The 22,176-nt window shown below is 38.8% G+C and overlaps 1 protein-coding gene across 1 annotated transcript in view; it reads right to left on the bottom strand.

Moving 5' to 3' along the window:
• RELN (reelin) overlaps positions 1-22,176 on the bottom strand; it is a 481,015-nt gene that overhangs the window by 94,870 nt on the left and 363,969 nt on the right. Inside the window, 4 exon segments of the mRNA XM_038562771.1 lie at positions 6,334-6,566; positions 11,151-11,351; positions 11,858-12,029; positions 16,298-16,503. Coding sequence (XP_038418699.1) covers positions 6,334-6,566; positions 11,151-11,351; positions 11,858-12,029; positions 16,298-16,503 — 812 coding nt within the window.

Raw genomic sequence — 22,176 nt, 5'->3', positions numbered from 1 at the left:
TGCACCTCTTGCTCCATGGAAAGTAAAGAAAGAGGTAGGAACAACTACCCTTTACCCTAGGTTCTCCCATATGGGCCAGATGAGGGCACCTATCAACTGCTCTATTTCATGGAAGAGACAGACTCAGGTGGAGGCCCAGCAGCATTCAGAAGGTTGAAGAATCCCACCTTTAGGTAGAATTCTAGATGCTTGGTAATGTGATTGTGGAAGAAAGGAAAGTAAAACCCTTTGACCCCTCTGTTTCTTGGGGTCCCTATAATTTTCATAACAATAAAAGAATCCAGGTCTGGTCAGGCCAGAGAGAAGAAGTACTCCCATGTCTAAGTCTCCTATAGACCCAAGAAGCAGAGGGTACTGTTAGATATTTGAGAATGTGAAAGACGTTGGGGGCTTAGCATTAAGGAATCCATATTTAAATAAAGTAAAACAAAATAGAACAAAACAAAATGATGAATTATTTGGTTAATAGGGTGAGTCCAGGACATGACAAATCCTAGTTAAGAGTCCTAGCTGAGAGTCCATATTTCAAAGCAAAAGGGCAAGAGATTGTATTTCTTTTCCCTTTTTAAATCTCTGCTACATGGTTTTTAATTTAGTAGGTGCAAATTGAAGCAAGAAAGTTTTCACTGAGCACAACACAAACAAGTCTTGGATTCATTTTAATTTTCCCAGTTGTGTCTGGTTCCTGATGACTACTGCTTGCTATCTGGTCTTACTCTCCCACCCCGGTCTTAGAATTGAGCACAAATAAATCAGAAACTCAGGGTTGCTGGAATAAGAGAAAGAACTAGTAAAAAATTCACTAAAAAACTGTAGTCATGGAGAGACCACCAGAAGACGTATGGCCAAAGTGAAGTGGGCGCTTCATTTCTTTCTTGAAGAAATAGCTGGTTTCTGATGGTTTAAAGTTTTTCTGCCTGTTTCTTGAAATGTCTTCTAATTCCTTGCCTAAGAGCTATTTTTTTTTATAATAGGATACCTGTTCATCAAACTGTTCATCACTTCTGATCTTTGCTTGAAAGCCTCTTTTTATGCCAGCAAAAATCCACTGTGCCTGGAATCCCACATGCTCCTAATTTAAACACCAGGTTACAAGAGACCTGGCATGCAGAGAATTTCTTGATTCAGCACCGTGAATTCATCATTCTTTCTACATTAGGATATTCGCTGCTCACTACAGGAATAGCTTTGTCAACTGAAGACTGGATAACTCTTATCCTTGGACTAGCTCTTCTCTGGGTACTGATACTCAACATGTGAATATGATGGTAGAGCAATAGAGAAGGTTAGTTGAAGACAAGCAAAGTATTATGCTGTCCACCTAGACAACCCTGATTACTACTGCTATTGAGAAGTACATAATCCTAGAAGAGCATCTTTGACCTGATAGTCAGCAAGATCTGGGAAGGATTGGAGGAGATAATGACTGGAGGAAAGACAGAGTTTAATTTTACATAATTTTACTAGAAATAAGCCATAACGTGGCTTGACCATTCAAATCATTGAACAATACTTCCCCTTTGTCTTGCTTTCCCAGATGAGGGAAAAAGTAGAAGGTAAGACTCTATCTCTGACTCCTTTCCCAATTACTTTTGTTCACAGGATGCCTGAGCAACTAGGAGAATAGGCTTCTATAACTTCCTCTTCCAACAGCACATTTGAGAGTGGTGTTACACTGGCCTCTCCAACCAAGAAGATTCCTGTGCACCTACTTGTTCTGTGCAGAGGTGGCACAGGTGACAGTGGCAGTGGAAGAGATATTCTGCAGATACTAAGCAACTATATTTCTAGCATATTCATTCCCTAAGTCCCCCCTACCCCTGCCCCCAGAGATATCAACATTTTGCATTCTGCATAGGGAACCTAGAGTAGGCTACATGACATGATACATTGTATGGTCAGGGATGCTGTTGAGTGTCAGGGGTATACCAACATCTATCTACCGCCACCAATGTCTCTCCTTTGCAGGCAAGAGCCAAGAGAATGACTATGAGGACAAAATGCTCCTTTGAGAAAATCAGCTTAGAATTATTTGTGAAAGAGCAATGTTCTAGTAACTATTATAAGCATGTTGCCTCGTGGCAAAATAGCTCCCAATTTTAACAATTTTCACACTTAGAATTCTCAGCTTTCCAACACTGCATTTGGAGATAGTGGAGTTGAACATATTGCAACAGAAACAACAGAACAGTTCAACAGTTCTTAAAGGGGAAACATATTTACTATTCTTTAGTAGAGAGCTCTTTGTCCTGAATGCCATCAGCCAGAAAGCTGGATGGTATTCAAATTAGCCAGAAGCTGGACTCTAATGAAGACACTTTCTTCTTCCAAGAGCTGAGGTCCAAGACAATATTGATACACTGGGAGCTTCAAAATACTTCTCACTTTGTGATATTAAAGAAAACCTTTATTTCTCACATGTGGCTTTACCATGACTTTCATAGTGATGTTTTGTAGCGCCTCGATATTCTAGTCATTGCAGGAAATACACACCACCTGCTGCTCCTCAGCTTCATGGCAAGCCGTACTATCTATTTGGGAGAGCTGTGGTTGGGTCAAAGTTTCGGAAAAGCATCAGGGTGGAAGGCAGTGGTGGTGGTGAGGACTACAAGGCTGTACTGCTATGTGGCCAGCTTGTGATGGGCGGAAAGTAGGATGAGATGGCTATTAGGATAGAAACACAGATAAAGTCTTATGGCAAACGAGAGATGCCTCAGAAGGTGAACCCTACAGAGCAGAACTAACAGCTGAGAAGAACAATAGATTAGAGAACCACTCCTAAAGAGCAGAATTTAATCAAGGCAACTTTCTTGTCCTGGACATTGCTCACGGAGGAGGGAGTCCTAATAAGAAGTTATCTTGTTCGCTTTTAGAATTCCTATTGGCCATTGGCTGCTATGTGCTTACCATTTCTCTCCCCACAACCCACCCGTTTTTTTGAGTGGAAGTAGCTATTGTTATTATCCTGTCAGTGTCTCACCACTGTATGTTAGATATGGATAATTGTCTTTTTAGTTCATAGGCCTCTAGATCAAGAGAAGCCATATCTGGGGAGCCATGGCCATACCCTGCCCTGACAAAGATCATGAGATCAGCGACTTAGTGCTTGATGCTGTGATGGGATGACACTTGGGAGGTCTTGGAGGAAGAGTGAATGCATCTGGCTATGGGAGAAATGTGAATCATTAGGGCTAGGACAAACTATCATAGATTGTTACAATAATGTCCCCCAATGAATCACACCTCCTTGTGTACATGTTCATCTGCAATCTGACTTCTCTGCATTTCCTATCAAAAAAGGGAGTCTGTTTTCCCACATTGTGAATCTAGACTGGCCTTGTGCCTTGCCTTGACCTATAGGATGTCACAAATAAAATAGTCTTGCATCTTTTACTACTATTCTCTTGGAACTCTAGAATCATCAACTGTGAAAAATACTGGGCTGAAGATGATAAAGAGAGAAATGTCCTGCGGAGCCCACACACTAACCAACCCACTGATTTTTTTTTTTTTTTATGATAGTCACATAGAGAGAGAGAGAGAGAGAGGCAGAGACACAGGCAGAGGGAGAAGCAGGCTCCATGCACCGGGAGCCTGACGTGGGATTCGATACGGGGTCTCCAGGATCGCGCCCTGGGCCAAAGGCAGGCGCCAAACCGCTGTGCCACCCAGGGATCCCACCAACCCACTGATTATATGGAGTTACATGATGGATCCTAGATAGAGCAGCAGCAGAACTACCCAGATAATCCACAAACCATGAGAAAGTCCATCGTTGTTGCTTTTGTTTGGAGACACAAGTTTTGGAGAGACAGATTGCATAGCAATAGAAAACTGTACAAATATTATCCTAGGCTGTACTCAGTAATAGAAACAAAGGGTAAGGATGATTTTTTTTAAAAAAAGTAATGTATCTGGGCGCCTGGGTTGGCCAGTTGGTTAAGCATCTGACTCTTGGTTTCAGCTCAGGGGCTCAGGTTCTGATCTCAGGGTCTTGAGATCTAGCTCTGAGATCTAGGCTCAGCACTCAGCAGGGAGTCTGTGTAGGATTCTCTCTCCCTCTGTTCCTCCCCGATTTGAGCTCTCTCTCTCTCTCTCAAATAAATAAGTAAAATCTTAAATAAAATCAAATAAAAAGTAATGCATCTATGCATCCCTGACTCCTTTTTCCTTCTAGTGCTTAAGAGATGACAAGATCTGGAACAGCTGCCTTAGATCAAGAGATGAAAATGTTGTGCTCAGAATGGCTGAACCATAATGTCAGCTCCAAACTGCTCACCTCTGGACTGTGATATGAGAAAGAATTTCTATCTTGTTTAAGCCTCGTTAAACATTTATATTTGTTTCCCTGTTATAGTAGCTGGGCCTGTGTCCTACCTAAGACACGGTGCAAGTCAAATTCTTAAATTTCATCAAAGAAGGCCAACACATCAACATTGCCACCTACACATCAAGTCATCTGAGTCTCTCTTTAATATACTACAAAGAACACCGACTGGCTGATAAAGACAAAGAATTACTTACAAGTAGACTTAGATCCACTGACTGACAAACTCTTTCCTGGAATAATTGGTATTTATAGATTATGCTTCAAAAGTTAACAGAGAACCCAGAAACTTGAACATCCTTGACTAAGCAAGTTCTCTCCCTACCTGGGAAGTTTGTCTACCAAAGTCTATGGTGTAATTTTTGAGAGATGCACACCTAAGTAATGAGGGAAGCCGAGAATATAACCAGCTTATCTAGCTAGATGGTGCACAGTAAGTTTGGTGATCAATTAGGGGACAGAATGGTCTCCAAGGGGATGCCTGGGTTGCTCAGTGGTTTGGCACCTGCCTTTGGCCCAGGACGTGATCCTGGGGTCCCAGGATCGAGTCCCACGTCAGGCTCCCTGCATGGAGAATGCTTCTCCCTCTGCCTCTGTCTCTGCCTCTCTCTCTCTCTCTCTCTCTCTCTCTCTCTGTCCCTCATGAATAAATAAATAAAATCTTAAAAAAAATAATAGTCTCCAAGGACTTCATGAATAAACCACTCCTGTAGATTGCTAAGCTTTTACCACTGTATCAGTCAGGATGATATCAGTTATTCCGTGGTGACAAACTATCCCTGATCTCAGTGGCTTAACTCAACAAAAGTTTATTTCTTGCTTATGCAAGGATGTCCGGTATAGATTGGCGAGGAAGACTGCTTGTTGTAGACAGAGACCCCGACTGATGTAAACTATATCTCAAAACATGCTTTCATAAAGCAGAGAACATGGCAAAATGCACACAGGCTCTTAAAAATCAAACATTTCATTTCCATACACATTTTATTAGGCCATGTCAAACTTTAAAAGGTATGAGGAAAATATAATCCTACTATATTCTAGGAAGGAAGTAAGTTGGAAATATTGCTGAGTGGCACTAATGAATATTCCAAGTGTATATTAAGTCACAACCAGAAAGCTGTACAAGTAGATTTATATCATCTAGGCTCTGCAGAAATGCGTTGAGTTGGTCACAATTTAATATTACATTCTGGGATTCAATTAAGAAGTGTTCGCTTGAAGAATGTTTCTTTATCTTCCATGAAACCATAGAGTTAAAGATACTGATCTCTGTGTTAGCTACTTTATCTGGCATAAGGAGACCTATATATGCTATAAATTTATTCTAGAATACTGAACATGGGAAAAAACTGTATCTTTTTCTTAAAAATCAGAATGCATTTTTTTTCCTTTTTACCCAAACATGAGAATTAAATGACCCGGCATCTTCTCCCTTTATCCTAGCTGCTAGAAAACCAAGGGTTAAATTTATTGCCCTATGAATGAATGAGTTCACTTTCAGATTTTTGTTTTCCATTTATCTATTTCTCTGCCAGTTGATTTGTAATCTTTCTATTATTGTAATAGTCGCTTAAAGGGATCTTTCATATTACAGGAGATCTCAAATTGTCCACACAGGGGGGCATTAAATTATCCCAAATCTCTATAAAGTGAAAATCAGACACAATAACGTCTTATGACTCTCTTAGCCTTTAACCTCTTTTGTTCACTGCTGTACTCCCACTGCTCAGAAAGGTGCTCAATAAATATTCACTGTATGAATGAATAAATGAGCGAATCTGTTTCCCAAGCATGCATGGCCATATGTGCATGTGCGCCCATGCACGACCCCCACCCCCACTTTAGGAATTTTGCCCCAGGGCTTTTTCCCTCAGGAGTCATTTTGTGAATAGATGTAGCCAGACTATATGCATTCTCGTAGGTTACTGAAATGATGACACTGAGATAAATATATGCTCCCAAGAAATAACGCCCATGGTGTGTAGTAAGAATGGTCACTTTACCTGGACGCAAGAGACCTTGGGATAATGATGGTGATTCTTGTCCATTCTTCAAAGTCCCCCGTGTGATACATGGTGGGCTCACTTAGTTCCCTGGAGTTTCCTTCACATCCTTTGCCTGCAGAAGCTGGGTAACAGCCTTCTTTCACCAGAAACCAGGACATACCAGCATCGTGAGAGTACTGAAGAAGAACTGGGGCAGCACTGCTGAACTGATTGGCACACCCTATGTTTAGCTGTCAAAAGGAAGACAGAGTTATACAAGGTCTTGGTTCCAAGTTATCATTTTAACACATTAGGTGCTACAGCAGCCAGGGCTCTTTCTACTGATTGCCTTATATTCACAATGATAAGACTCGCAGCTCACTTCCAACCAAGACTCTTCCACGGGTTATAGAAATCTTTAGGTGAGCCACAGGTGGTTTTAAAGAAAATCTGAACCAGTTGCCATTTAGTGGATCTCTTGGAATTACAGAAGGGAAAAGAGAAGCATGGGATCTGTGGTGTTGGAGCGAGGGACAAAATCCAAGAAGCCAAGAGATGATTTTCTTCTCTTATGCCAGGCATACAAACAGAGGGAAGCAGAAGATGAAGAGTATCCTCCTCTGAATACAAAGGTTACCTGAAGAGAGGGCTATCCTCCCTGCTTTTTTTTTCCCCTCCGTGCTTTTAGCGGAACAAACATCTTTATTTTCTTGCCAAAGCTCAGTAAGAAATTATTGCCAACTTAGATGAAAAAGCTAAATTTTTGCCACTGTATCAAATAAGCAAAATAATCTGGAAATAAAACTATTGTTCTGTGTACTCATGTAGGGGAATGTCATCATAGGATTAATAACATAAAAAAACTTGAAAAAAAAGCAACTTAAATCCCAATGCCCTAGCATAAATGTTTTTATTTTTTCTATTTTCTCTTCTAAAATTTATAAAGAAGTATTTTTTTGGTCATATAGTTGAAGCTACCACACTCCTAGAACTTTCTGTCTATTTTGTATTTAATCTATTATTTTATTATTATATGCAGCCTTGCAAAGAATGTTAATTTTTTTCTTTAGTTGAACTATTATCACCAGATAAATTTCTACCAGCAGTATTATGGAGTCAAAATGTAGAAACACTTAACATTTTTTATTTATATGTGTTCATTTTTAATCAATTGGGTTCAATTAATCACTTTTACCACAGCTTTGAATATTATTCAAGTTTAAAACAGCTTCTTTCTAAATTGGTAAATGTATAAATGATTTTATTACTGTTACAGTTTATATTTTTTGGTATTATAAATGTCAAACTTTTTTCCTGATATTTATTTAATTATATGTCATCTTAAATGATCTATTCATATCTTATTTCATTTGTTGATGGGAGCCACCATAGAATTTTATTGTATAAGACTATAGATAAGATTTGTCCAATTTTGTAGAAAAACAAATTGAAGTAAGCACTCAAAGGAACATGATCATGACCAAAGAATAAAGGATGAAGGAAAGGTAGGGCTGGAGGCAAATAATATTGGCCCAACCAGTTCATTCTTGTGACTATACCTTGATCTGGTCTTTCAGAAGAAGATTCTATATTTTCCTTATTCCCATACTCACAGCTAGAAAGCATCTCTCAGAAGGATTTATAATTGAACTTGTAGAAATTTTATTGTGATACATTTATTCAAGTTTATATAGTTCAATGTCAACAATATAAGCAAAGACTTGACAATCTTGGATTCATGATTAAACTCTTCTAACAGAAATTCCTCTTATTACACATAAGCAAGCATAATTTTCAGTTGGTATGTGGTGACAGGAGTTACAAGAGGCACACACAGTTAGCTTTTTCATCATAGACCTATTGTGACCGTCGTCGTTTCTAAAGTAGGCAAGTTGATGGAACCTTCAGTTCTCTGACAAGTCTGTGCCTTTTTAAATTGACCATTTAGTCTGCCTCTTAACTGTCAGTGTTTTCTAGTATTCAATTCTTGGCTTTCTTATCTTTTTAGTCTATACCTGTTCCTAAATCTCATTCACAATCATCATTTCAAATCTCTTCTGAATACCTGTAACTCCTAGATTGAACTCCTCTCTAGCTCTCTGGAAATGTCCATAACTGATTCCTACACATTTCCCCTTCAGGGATCCACATGCATCCTTGGTTCCACAGTCCAAGTCTGTTCTCATCATCCACCACTCTTACACAAATCTTCCTCTGATTGTATCTCCAATTTCAATGACTGGAGCCAGAAATGTGGGAGTCTTTCTAAACTCCATTCTATCATCCAACAGGTCACCAGAACCTGTTAACTATGCCCCTTTAATATCTCTCAGATCCATCTCCTTATTTTTATAATCCCATGCAATGCCTTAATCTGGCTTCCTCATTTCTTACTGTGATGACTGCTCTAGCATGCTTTCTTTGCTCAGAATATATTCCACTATCTGAGCACTCTTCTCTGCCTTCTCTACCTGCACACAATCCTCATTATTTTTTACCTGGATCATTGCAATAGCTCTGCCCTTGCCTTTGCCACTGTATTCCCAACAGAGTCACCAGATTCTTTAAAAGCCTGAGTCAGAGTCTGTGACTCTTCTACTAGCCATTTTATTCAGAGTAGAAGTCCAAGTCTGATTTTCTTTCTTCTACCTGTCTCCCCATTTTTCTCTTTCTCTGTGCTCTAGACACAATGGCATCCTTGTGATTTTCTGAATTTTTCCAAGCACACTCCTGATTCAAGGCCTCTGTGCTTTCTGTTCCCTATGCCTGGAATGTCTTTCCCAGATAGCTGCATGACTCACACTTTTAGCTTTCATAGGTCTCAGCTTAAAAGTCATTTTATTGGTGAGGGAACTTGACAACCCTTTATAAAATAATAACTACCCTGCACCACCCTAGTCTACACTCTCTGTTCTTATTTATTTCCATAGCCTACAACAGATCCTAGCATATAGTATAGGCTTTATAAATATTTGTTGAATAAATGAATAAATGTACTTACTGATTACAGTTTCTTCTCCTGTTAAGTCAACAGCCATACTGCTGCCAGAATGATCTTTCTAAAACAGGTCCGATTCTTGCACTTAATGTATTAAAAATCTCCCATGACTCTTTGCTCTTGGGTTAATGTCCAAATGGTTTAGTGTTTCATATAAAACCAGTTAGGATCAACTTTCTTTCTTATCTCTGTGGCACATACTCCAAGCTCCAAAAAATTTCTATTTTTTTTCCAAAAAATTTCTAAATTGTCTATTCTCATTTGCCCTTTCATGTATTTTCATATATTTGCACATTAGGTTCCCTCTAACTGGAATTCTTCTCCCTCCATTGTTCATTGGGCAAAATTTGTATTTCCAGAGACTTTCCATTTCAACTTATCTATCCATCCACCCGTCCATCCATCCAACCATCCCATCCATTCAACTAACAGATGTTTTTGGAGTACCTGCTCCATGCCAGGCACTATGCCAGGTACTCTCATAGCATCCAGAGCCCATTTCTACTACAATACTCCTGTGATCATGACTGTTCTCTTTTCTGGCTCACTTGCTAGTTTCTGTGCTCCTTGAGGGCTATGGCCATATTTTTCATGTCTATATTCCTAGCAACTAGTGTTTAACAAATGGCATGCAATTATAAAAACTGTACCAGCACTGTGTACAAATGACACCAAGTTCTTGTCACAGATTCCAAATACACATTAATCATCAATCCCCAAATGACCCATAATACATATCAACTATCAACTAACGGCCACAATCAGAAGTTTTCTGCTGGTGTGATTTGAGAATTGATATTTTTATTAGGTGTTGTGCATTCCTGCTGGTTGTTTAAGTACTTAGAACATTTAATACTATTTTCTTAATTTAGATTTTTTAAACACCAGAATACCACCTTGCAGATTTTTAATACCTACACTGCCATGACTTTGCGACTCATTAAATCAAGAAGTTGTCAGGTGAGAAACAGCATATTATTCCAGCCAACACGTTTGCTATTGCTGTTATTTTGTTCCCATTTAAAGGCAGTACCAACAAATTATACCAAGTCATATACTGCTATTAATGTTCTTAATTGTAGTTTAGCACCAAACTCTAAACAGAGAAGGATAACATTTCACTAATCATTTTATTTATGACTAACTTCCTTGTTTACAGACCTGTGGAAATTATATTTGAAGAGCTGCCTATAAACATATGATCTCTTTAATAATTCCATTTGTAAATTATTTAGCATCTGCATCCCGCCGTTATGTAAGGACCATGTAGTTGTGCTAGCTCATTAAAACTGCATTACTTTCGACCCCAGAATTCACCAATGGGATTTTATTATAAACAAAATGAAATTTTGATTAGGCTTCTAAAAGAAGAGCTTGTCAAAGTAAATACTTGCTACACACATTGACATGTTATCACAGTGCTGAAAAACAGCAAGCTTTTAAGAGAACAATGATAATTAAGGTACAAATTTACTGAATCAAAGGAAGGGAAATTGTTTGAAAATCATACAGTAAAAACACAAAACAACTCCTAAGTCTAAAAAATACCTGTAAACTGAAAAAGAGAACTTCTTACTTGCCATTCAGAAGCACAGAATTCATGAAATCAGAATGAGATTGAAAATCTAAAAGTCAATTTTCAAACTGACCAGCTTTTCTCCTTGTGGGCACAGCTAAATAAAGAGCTTTGCCAGTCCAAGACTGTCAAAGATTTGCTCAAGTGAGTCCCTTCCTTAAAAGAGAGTGTGAAAAATTTGTGTCCTTTCAATTTCACATAGGAGTCTGGAGGGTGCTCTGCTCTTTGACCTGCCCTGGGAAGAGATCTGTGCAGAAGTACCTTGAACTGTAGTACGTATCCAGGTTTCAAAGTCAAATCTCGAGTTACTGCAAATCGATCCCCGTCTGATTTTCCAAATACCATGGCTGATGGCGTGGCAGAGCAGAAAGTCTCATTTTTAACCATTCCTTCATTAGCCAACATCAACCAAACACTCATTTGATTCATTGGGTAATCAAAAGCTGGCTTCTCATAAAAGTTCTAATAGAAACAATACAGACAACACAGGAAGGCAATTTGATAAGCTTTGAAAACAAGAAAGGAATTTTCAGTTCATAATATGCAGGGCCATGTACCATTTTATTTCTAGGATAATACAGCTGAATCTCTAAATTATTATTATTATTATTTTTACTGTCACAAACCTTTCTTTCCTGATGATTTGACAACCGAAAATATTTTGCCACTGTGCATGTAATTTTATAAACACAGTAATAATGTGTTTGATGTCTTGGCTAGCCTTCCTAGTCTTTAAAAAAATACATATATCTAAATATTCTTGGGAAATAGTAGCATAGAGAGATAACAGAACAATGAAGTGCAAACCAGAAAAGTAAGTACAAACACTGAAACTTGTGTCACTTATAAAACTTAATGTTCCCATTTAAAGGCAGTCAAGCACTAAATCTTTGGGGGAAGTGAGAAGTTCTTGAATCCCATCTACTTTACAATCCTGTCTTCTTAGAGTTCAGACATAAGAAAGATACCTGGGGTAAAGTTGGGTTCACAATTGGGATGACCTGCTTTTGCTTCTCTGACAGGATGATGATGTCATCCAATGCCCACTGGTCGTAGCCCTCCCCTGAGAACACAGGCTGCCACCAGCGGAACCTGGTACAAGGGGTCTTAGCAGCAGCTGGGAGCTCCAGGTAGACGAATCTGCATAAAAGCAAATCATTTATGTTGGTAAGGGAAAAGCTGTGTTCCTCTCAGCAGCTGTTAAAATAACAAGAGTAGTAACAAGAGAAAGTTTAGTTTCGTTTGAGCTCTTGATTTTTTGAAAAGTTTCTAAGTTTGTTTTGTTGAAAGATTTATTTATTTGAGAGAGAGAGAGAGAGAGAGAGAGAGAGGGAAAGAGAGTGAGTGAGCATGCACACAAGCAGGGGGAAGGGGCAGAGGGAGAAGGAGAAGCAGATTCCCTACTGAGCAGGAAGCCTGATGTGGGGCTTGATTCCAGGACCCTGAGATCATGACCTGAGCTGAAGGCAGACTCTTAACCAACTGAGCTACCCAGGTGTCCCCCAAAATTTCCAAGTTTAGATCAATCAACAGGTTTAAAGTTGTTAAGTGCATTTAGTCCTGGTCATGTTTATTCCATTTGTTTTATTTTATTTTCAAAAAGTTTTATTTATTTATTCATGAGAGACACACAGAGAGAGGCAGAGACACAGGCAGAGGGAGAAGCAGGCTGCTCGCAGGGAGCCCATGGAGGACTCGATCCCAGGACCCAGGATCATGCCCTGAGCTGAAGGCAGATGCTCAACCACTAAGCCACCCAGGCATCCCATGTTTATTCCATTTCGAATTGTATCTTTTTGCAGCAAATATTTCTACTAAATTTGATTTACTGAACAGTCTTTTGATGACCACGACAATGGCATCACGTTTTTAAGAAATACCTCAAAAAACTGTTCCTTTGAATGTTATTACATTAAAATAGCATTAAAATTTTTCCCAAAGCAATTCTAACTGTGCATTAATATGCATTAATAACGAAATAGGAAAATCACCCATAATCTTCTCCACAGGGTTGACCTCTGTCAACATTTTGATGTATATCACGGAAGCATGTAATCTTTTACAGAGGTGAGATATACGTATAATTCGGTATCTGACAGTTTAAAATTTCATATTATATCATAAGCACATTCTCATGTCAGTATAATTATTTCTTAAGATCATTTTATTGTCTATGTATTTTCATGATACAGACATTGTTTATTTGACTTTTGTCATAAATAATTCTATAACGAAAATCTCTATGCTTAAAGCATTACCTATACCTCAGTTTATTTCTTTAGGTAAGATTCCTAGAAATGGAATTATTAGGTTGAAAAAACTACTCATGTTTAAGGCTCTTGCATTTTCCAAAATTTCCTCCTGGAAGAGTCATACGGTTTGCAGAAAGACATGAGAGCACCTGTCTTGCTGCTCCCATATGGAGAGAACACTGGTGTTATCATTAAAAAATGACCGCTAGACTGTTGAAAAATGATATCTCTTTTATTGCAACAGAGGTTGGCTATTACTCATATTTTATTAAACCTCTAGATTTCCTCTTTTGTAACATCAAACTCATTTCTTTTACCCATTTTTAAAATTGGGATCTTAGTGGTGCTCTTGATAATCTGTATAAGCTCTTCAGAGGAACATCAATCCTCTGTTTCTCATATTGGCTGCAAATATTTTGTTTTGTTCTCTTTCACTGTTTTCTGTTTTCTTTGATAGAGATGTGTTACACATGTACGTAGTTTTATGTTGGCATGTAGTATATTTCTAGGTAAGTAGCCCTCTTCTCTGTTAATTCTTCCATTGAATTTGTGTTTAGGAAATTTAAATCTCACTTAATGTTTAAATCTTTAACCAGTCTTTAACAGTTTTTGATGGGGTAAGGTAATGACCTAAATGGATAATTTTCCCCCAGAGCCTGCCCATTTTTTTCTAACATTGCTTGATTGAATAACCATTTCTTTCTCATTGATAGTTCATGCATCTTTTTAAAAAAAAAATTTCATTTATTTATTTGAAAGAGTGTGCACATGGGCATGAGAGAAAGTGAGAGACAGAGAGAGAGAGAGGAGAGAGAGCACGAGCAGGGGGAGAAGCAGAGAAAGCAGCAGACTCCCTGCTGAGCCGGGCTCTATCCCAGGACCTTGGGATCATGACTTGAGCTGAAGGCAGAAGCTTAATTGACCCAGCCATACAGGCGCCCCAGCATTCGTCTTTTCTTAATATACAAGTATTTACATGTATTTGAGTCAATTTCTATGTCATCCATTTGGCCTCATTGTTTGTTCTGTTTATCCATACACCATTTAAATGTGTTTTAATATCATATAGGGGGCAGCCCCGGTGGTGCAGCGGTTTGGCGCCTCCTGCAGCCTGGGGTGTGATCCTGGAGTCCCACATCGGGCTTCCTGCATGGAGCCTGCTTCTCCCTCTGCCTGTGTCTCTGCCTTTCTCTCTCTCTCTGAATAAATAAATAAATCTTTAAAAAAATAATATCATATAGGACATTCGTCTATTTTTTCCCCCCAGAAGGTTAAGCGATTTTTGCCAATTTATATTTCCAGATATAAAGTTCTCCCAAGAATACCACTAAGATTTTGACTGGAATTGCATGAAACAAATGAAGAGAGATCTTCATATCACAATATTTACTTTTCCTATCCAGAGACACTGTATTACTTTCCATTTATTTGTTTTCTTTTATATCTCTGAGGGAAGTTTTGAAGTTTCGTAGTTCTTTACAGAGATGCTCAGTATTTGTTTGCTAAAGTTATGCCTTATATTTACGTATTTGCCACTCTGAATGGGATTTTTTTTTCCTGATATCTCCCCACTCAAAATTTCCCAACCATTTTAGTGTCATAGAACTCTTTGAGAATGTGGTGAAATATTCTGGCCCTAAAGAAAAATTCCTATAAATAAAAATGGAATATTTCTGAAATTTGAAGAAGCTATTGAATTTTTGTTTGTCTACATAGTAATCTAGTCACTTTACTGGTTGTTGAATAATTTTCAGATTGACCATGATCATGTTTGGACAAAATAATCTGAATTATTTTAAATTGTTGTTTAAACTAGTTTGGCATCATTATCAATTCTCTTTCTCCTGTCCTGGTGGAAATCTCACCAGTTTCTGTCTCCTACACACCATTTCTGACATTCTCCCTGGATGGTATGTCTCTTGTTTTACCCAGCTGCCTCTCCTCTGGTTTCTGCCTCTCTCTGTGTCCCTTAGAGGAAATATTTTTAGTTCTGTCTGCATGACTCCTTGTGTTCTATTGTGGAAAGTTATGTCACCTTTAAGTGACTCAATGTTTTAAACCAACAAACTTAGCAACCTTGAAGTTAGCAAACAACTATATGGTAGACAGTATGTTCAAATATATTTAATTTGTAAGAATTGGATCTATATAGTCTTCAATAATATTTTCCTTCAATAAAAAAGGTCCAGCTGTAAAATGCAAAATAAGATGTTAAAACTTGAAATGGGTGATGGTCAACATATTAAGAAAAAACTCTGTTGGGACGTCTGGGTGGCTCAGTGGTTGAGCATCTGCATTCAGCTCAGGGCATGATCCAGGGTTCCTGGGATTGAGTCCTGCATCAGGCTCCCTGTGGGGAGCCTGCTTCTCCCTCTGCCTGTGTCTCTGCCACTCTCTTTGTGTCTCTTATGAATAAATAAATAAAATCTTAAAAAAAAGAAAAACTCTGTCTTTATGTGAAGGTGCAAATACTGAGATTATAAAATTGAATACTCTAAAAGTGATATCCCTGAATAGATTTTAATGGCACATATAAAACATAAAGTATAAATACAGAATTTCAAAATACTGCATAATCGTAAAATAACTAAATTTAAATATAGAAAAGTATGTGCATTGCCGGGTATAGGCATTAGTATTAAATATGAATCATTTCTCCAAATTCCTGAACCATCATTGTCTAAGACTTTTATTACATATACTCCTCATCCATGAAAATAAAGATAGGGATGGGCCAGGAAAAAATTTAGAAAAATCTGAGCTCTACAGATATTTTACCTAGAATTAGCTCTGGTGCTATCTGAAAACTTTTAATAAAATCTATTTTGCTGTTAAATCTAACCAATGAACATATATATTTATATGTTAATATATAAATGTGTATTTCTCTCTATACATAGAGTATGTGTGTGTATTCAAAAAACCTGCAAATGGGAAAAGTGAGCATGGGCTGTCCCTATATCATGGAGTTTCTGTGGGAACTCACAATTTTTCTTAAGTTCTTTAAGAATTCAGATATGAAAACAAATGCTTTTTGTTCTGAAACAAATGAAATTTTTATATGTGCAAGCGTTAATGACATTTTGGAAACAGTGCAATGAAAACATACTCTTTATCATTCCTGAAAACCACTGGAAGGCCATCAGAGGCGCTTACCTGGGTTTGCTGAAGTCTGAGAAGTACATTTCTGCCAGCAGGTGCCACTGGATGCCTCCATTGTTGCTGTACTGAAGGAGGACACCCTCCTCTCTGCTGTCTGGCTTGTTACACGCAGCACTCTCTCCACCAATCTGAATGTAGAACTGGACAAAGTCCACCCAAGAAGTGTCCAGATCCCAGCTCACCAGCTGTCTTTTCCCCGCCTTTCCAAAAGATAGAAGAATTACAAACTCAATCATCTGGGAGCTTGTTGGCATTTTGTTGTTTCAGTTTCAAGATCATACAAACATCCTAGCACCAGGTGGAAATGATTTTGTCCTCATTTAACGTTCAGAGGTGTGAGTTATGCCATTGAATTCTTTGCTCTGGAGGTGGCAACTGTTCCTGAATACATTTGATGAGTCTCTGCATCATTGATTCCCAGATCTAGTTATGAGACCCTTGGGAACTGCTAATTATAGAAAGAGTATTCAAGTCTTTAAAAATAAAGCAAAAATTAATTTTAATTAAAACACTCCCTATATTTGCTTTGTAAATTTCCTCCAGGCAGAGTAGTAGAGAAGAAAGACCATATATGTTGAAATCAGTTGGAGCTGGGTTGGAATTTCAGCCCATTATTCATGCTGTTCACTAGCTGCATGACCTTTCTGAGCTTTTATTTTCCTCAAAGGTATAATATGGGTAATAAAACCTCCCTTATAGGGTGCTGTGACAATTAGATGAAATACAAGTTGCATGTAATTTGCCTAGCACGTGGCAAGCCTCTCCCGAGATACCCCTCACCCCCTCCTCCCTGGGAATTAAAGTGAAACTGGCAAAATAGAAACTTCTAGTCAAAAAGAAAGAGTACTCATGTCTCTGAGGTTCCTAGTCTCTCTGTCTCTGCCTCCTTCTTGGAAACAGGTTTGGAGGGATCATTTCAATATGTTCTTGTGACTAGGAAATGGTCTCTGTGTTTTTAAAAAATATTTTATTATTTGAGAGAGAGAGAGAGTTAGAGAAAGCGAAAATGCACAGAGGGAGAGGGACAGGGAGAAGCAGACTCCCCACTGAGCAGAGAGCCCACAGCGGGGCTCGATCCCAGGACCCTGAGATCATGACCCGAGCTCAAGGTAGATGCTTAACCCACTGAGCCACCCAGGTGCCCCTCTTTAAAAATGTGAAGAATTTCTTCAAATCCAGCAACTTGCTTCCTTTGCTCAGTGCGTCCCCTACATGTCACAGTCCTGTTGTGAAGTACTAGATTCAAATTGACAAGTTTTATCATCAGTCCTGTTGTGAGTAAATGGGTTCATGCTAATGGGATGGAAAAAAGGTTTGCTCGTGTGATTTTCCCACCCAAACAGATACTGCCAAGGCTAATCTACAGACTGCACTGAATTGGTCTTGGAAACCTCCCAAGGAGTTCAATTAAAAGTCAGGAAGAAAAATTGAGATAGGATACATAGTATAGAGAAAAACACCCCTCACACTTATAATTTAAACACTTCTCTAATCCACTAAGTTAATTAAGAAGGGGTTTCAGTTATTAGAAGACACAGGGGAAATATTTGGGGATAATTAAAACAGTACACTGTTACTGATAAATCTAAAGCCAATTAAAGAGATTCCAAAATAAATGAGGGTGCCAGAGAAATGAGAACTGAAGTTAAATCCTGAGTCAGGAACTTACTCTTTGGAACTCTCAATTTTAAGTACATATTGAGAAAATCTTAAAAGTAATACACATTTTTAATGTGTTATGTGTGCTTTTGATTTTTCTTTTTGTTGATCTGAGATACTATAAGTGAGAAACACCTCAGAGGTTATTATAAGCTGGCCTAGAATTTTCATGCCTCAGGATCATTACAGGAAGACCACTTTTAAGAAGAAAACCTACAGAACCTAGCTAGTTAATTCCAATCCAGCAAACATCTATGAAGAATTTGGCACATGGAAATGAGCCAGAAGGATAAAAATCTAGGGTGAGGAGAATTATAAAAATCCAATTATCACAATTAGCTGGTTGGAATGATTGGTCTATTGTGAAATTCACAGAGCAGTGTTGTTTTTCCAGGAGACCACGGTGTTGGTTGACAAAGGTTTTGAAAGTGTTTTGTGGGATTTTTTAAGTGGTGGAAAATATCATACGAATGCTTAGTTTGGCATTGAAGATGTTTTTTTTTTTTTCCCCAGAGAATAGCACAAATCATTTTCTTTTGTTCAATGACCTGAAATGCTGAACATTGCTTGAAAGGGAGATAAAAAAGAAAAAAGGAAATGGCTCACAGCGAACTTTTTGTCAGAATTTAGAATTTGATGTAACACATGCTTTGCACTTTTTCTATTCTACTATGATGAATGTATTTATGTGTGTATGTGTAGACATATATACATGTGTAACGTGCGCACGCATGTGTGTTGGGAGTAATAGGTTACAGATCTCCTCGGTCTTGGAATGTGAAAAATACTCTCCTATTTCCCCCCAACATTCTAGGTCAAAATGGCTCAGTTCTTTAAGGGTTTAGATAAAATAAAACACGTTTAAGGGTAATGCCTTCAGAATCTGGAGACTTTTTATAATACTATCTCTAAAACTATTAAAATCTTTAATCAAAATGCCACTAGAAAAATAATTCTACTCTATTTGAAAATAACCATTTCTTTAGAACTTCTTGTTTTTCAATTTTCTTTCATTTGTTTATTCATTCCTTTCTTCAGTAATAATTTTTGGGTGCCAATTACACCAGGTACGATACCACAAACTCGAAAGGAGAATTCACCAGTATGTGTAGTGATCATAATGACAATTAGGGCTGCAGACCAAATTTTATTCTTCGTTGAGTCCCATTTGGTCATATAACCATCTATCAATTATCTAATCTATTCCATCTCAAAGGAACTAACCGACTTGTAAATGCCTACCGCATGGCATGCATATTTCTAAGTTCAACATCTTATCTAGAGTTCAGCTCAGTTAGTAGGACTCAGCATCTTGCTGGGTACTATGAGAATAAAAATCAAAATTTGACTTATTTATGTACAAAACACAAAAGAGTGAGAAATTCAAAGAAAGGGGAGATTCGTGTAGTTTGCCATTATCTCACAAAGCTCCATGGAGCAGCAGGATTTGAGCAAGGCGTTACAAGGTAGAAGGCATCATGGTCGGCAGTGGAGAGTAAGCAAAGATAGGGAAACTGGCAAAACTTGGGACCTGGAGGAGATATTTCTGTTTGGAGCAGGGGCGTGACATTTCAGAAAAGAAAATAAGTTGTATAGTTAGGGCAGCAGTACTCGAGAGCATCCTGAATGTCTGTGATAGAAGAGGGACAGGATAGAGCACATTTTGGGTTTAAAGTAGTTTGCAAAAGGTGGTGGATGTGCAGAGCTGTTCCTCTGGGTTACTGCCTCTGCGGGCAGGGGCTGCCAACCTGTGTGCGCCATCTCTCTGCTCAAGGAGTGAGTATATGACTCTGGGTAGGCCAGTCCGAGTACACCATTCCCCAGGACCCTGGGATAGGCCAATCAGAAACCTTTTTCTACAGAGTTGCTCAGAAAGCTCTGTGGCCCTGGCACCACTCTCATAATGACAGCTGGCCTGAAAACAGAGGAGAGAGGTCTGTGGGCATTTGAGTTTCTGGTTCCAGATAATCTCTGAGGCCAGTTTCATCTAAGCCCTCTTGTGTTTTGATGATACTAACCGAATTATCTCCTTTTTTGCTTAAGCTAGTTTTTTCTCACTTTGAATTCAAAACAGATCTCCTTGATATAAGAGAAAAAAGGGGAAAAATGCCCCTCGGATATTCTGACAAAAACTTAGGGAGAAAGCTGGATTGAGAGGGGAAGAGAATGGTTCTACTTTTGAAAGACTGATTTTAAGTTAGTGGCAGGGCATACACATGGAAATATCTAATGATACCAATTTTAAATATGTTCTTATAAAATGTAATTGTGATAGTTAACTTACTGAGCTATTTCTATGTGCCCAACACTATTCTTTATCCTTTACCTTCATTAACCCACCTATCCTCCCCAAATTCCACTTAACAATACAGAAAACTGAGATACAGAAAGATGTTTTATGTCTGCAAGATGAACCAGCTAATGAGTTTTGGAGCTTAGGCACAGATTCAGGTAGCTTTATGATTGAGATAATCTTGAATTAAAGTTATATACATATTAACATGTAACCTTCCTATGTGTAAAGTATTTGTGTGTACACATACATGTTTACTGGGGTGTCTGGTAAATATTGGTCAAGGATTCATAATCTTGTTTTAAAACTGATGCTTCTGGGAGACATAATTTCCCCATTTCTGAACAATTATACAGTGTATCCTGATCTATGCAATGTACACTGGTCACTTGTGGACAATTATCTCTAACCATAATGACCAGTGGATGTTCAATGTCAATGGATAGGAAATATCATCAGATGGAATTCATCCCTGATTTTCTATCATTCTCTATCTTGTTTGCTTGCTGATTCTTTGTTCTGCACCTGCATCAAAACAAAACCTGTACCTATTTTTGCATTTGCATAAATTAACTTATTTTGGATTTCAGCCCAGATTCCACAACATATGAACCCTACAGTATATCACCCACATCTGCGTGTTTGTTATGTGATGTAGACTGGGACATTTCCAGTTGTCCTAGAATTGATGGCTATCATCCTTGCTGGAAAGAAGTGGTTTTAAGGATCTTACATTCTAAAGAGAGCTATTAATAAGCAGGGTTAGACATATAGCTCATGGGGGAGAAGTGGACCTGCTCCCACTCTAGTCCTTTTGAGGACTAAATAAAGAGATGAATTGGGGGGTTGGGGAGAGAAAATAATGTCCTGCCTATATGGTAGCAAGGGAGGAGGGGAAGGTAGTTCGCCCTTCCCCGTTGCTAACCAAGCAGCAGGGGCTGGGCATGTTCAGTAGTAGACGAGAATCAGTCTTAGAGATTCCCAGTGGCACTCTAGGCCCTCAGTGGGGTCTATGGACCTTTCTGCCCAACCTAGTGCTGCCTCTAGTGAAGGTGAAGTGCAAGAAAAACTTCTCCACTGTCTCTGTATGGACTTCATGTTTGTGTGCTCCCAAATCCATATGTGGAAAGCCTAACCCTTAAAGGGATGGTATGATGAGGTGGGGTCTTTATCACGTTATGAAGGTGGAGCCCTCATGCTGGTATTTGGTGCCTGCTTCTTCTCCTTGTGCCTCGACCATGCGAGGATACAATGAGAAGACGGTCATCTATAAACCAGCGAGCAGACCCTCATCAAACACTGAATCTGCTGGTGCCATAATCTTGGCCACCAGACTGAGCTGACATAAGACATGAGATGTCTGCCCAACATGGACAGGTAGTTCCAGGGAACAGCTCTGCACATCCCCAAACCCCACCATCACCCCTCCTTCCTCCAGTCATATTCTTGAGATTAACGGATTGATAAATGCAACAAACACTTATAGAAGTGCTTTCTAGGTGTTTGGCACTGTTCTACGTGATTTAGAAGTACTAACTCATTTACTCTGCATCACGAGCCTAATGAAGTAGAATATTCTGGTCTCCACTGTACAGATGAAGAAGCCAATTCATACAGAGGTGAAGGGATTTGCTCAAAGTCACGCAGCTAGGGAGTGGCAGGGACTGCAGCAGGCAGTTGTTGCTCTTAACTTCTAGGCTTCCCCTTTGCCACCATTCCTCACTCTTCACCCACAGGTCACACGCTCATGCACCTCCAATGCTGGGGTCAGAAGACACCAAGTCCCTGTCCCACTCAAAGACGCTCAAGACATAAGCCCGGCAGGAAAGGAAGATGATGAAATTTAAATCAGGTACAAGAAGGGCAGGAATTTTCAACTGCCCTAACCTGGGTTTGTAGTAACCAAAAACAATCATCAAGC

The sequence above is a fragment of the Canis lupus genome, chromosome 18, assembly GCF_011100685.1.
Source record: "Canis lupus familiaris isolate Mischka breed German Shepherd chromosome 18, alternate assembly UU_Cfam_GSD_1.0, whole genome shotgun sequence".
Taxonomy (NCBI): Eukaryota; Metazoa; Chordata; class Mammalia; order Carnivora; family Canidae; genus Canis; species Canis lupus.
This window is presented reverse-complemented; position numbering and strand designations above follow the sequence as displayed.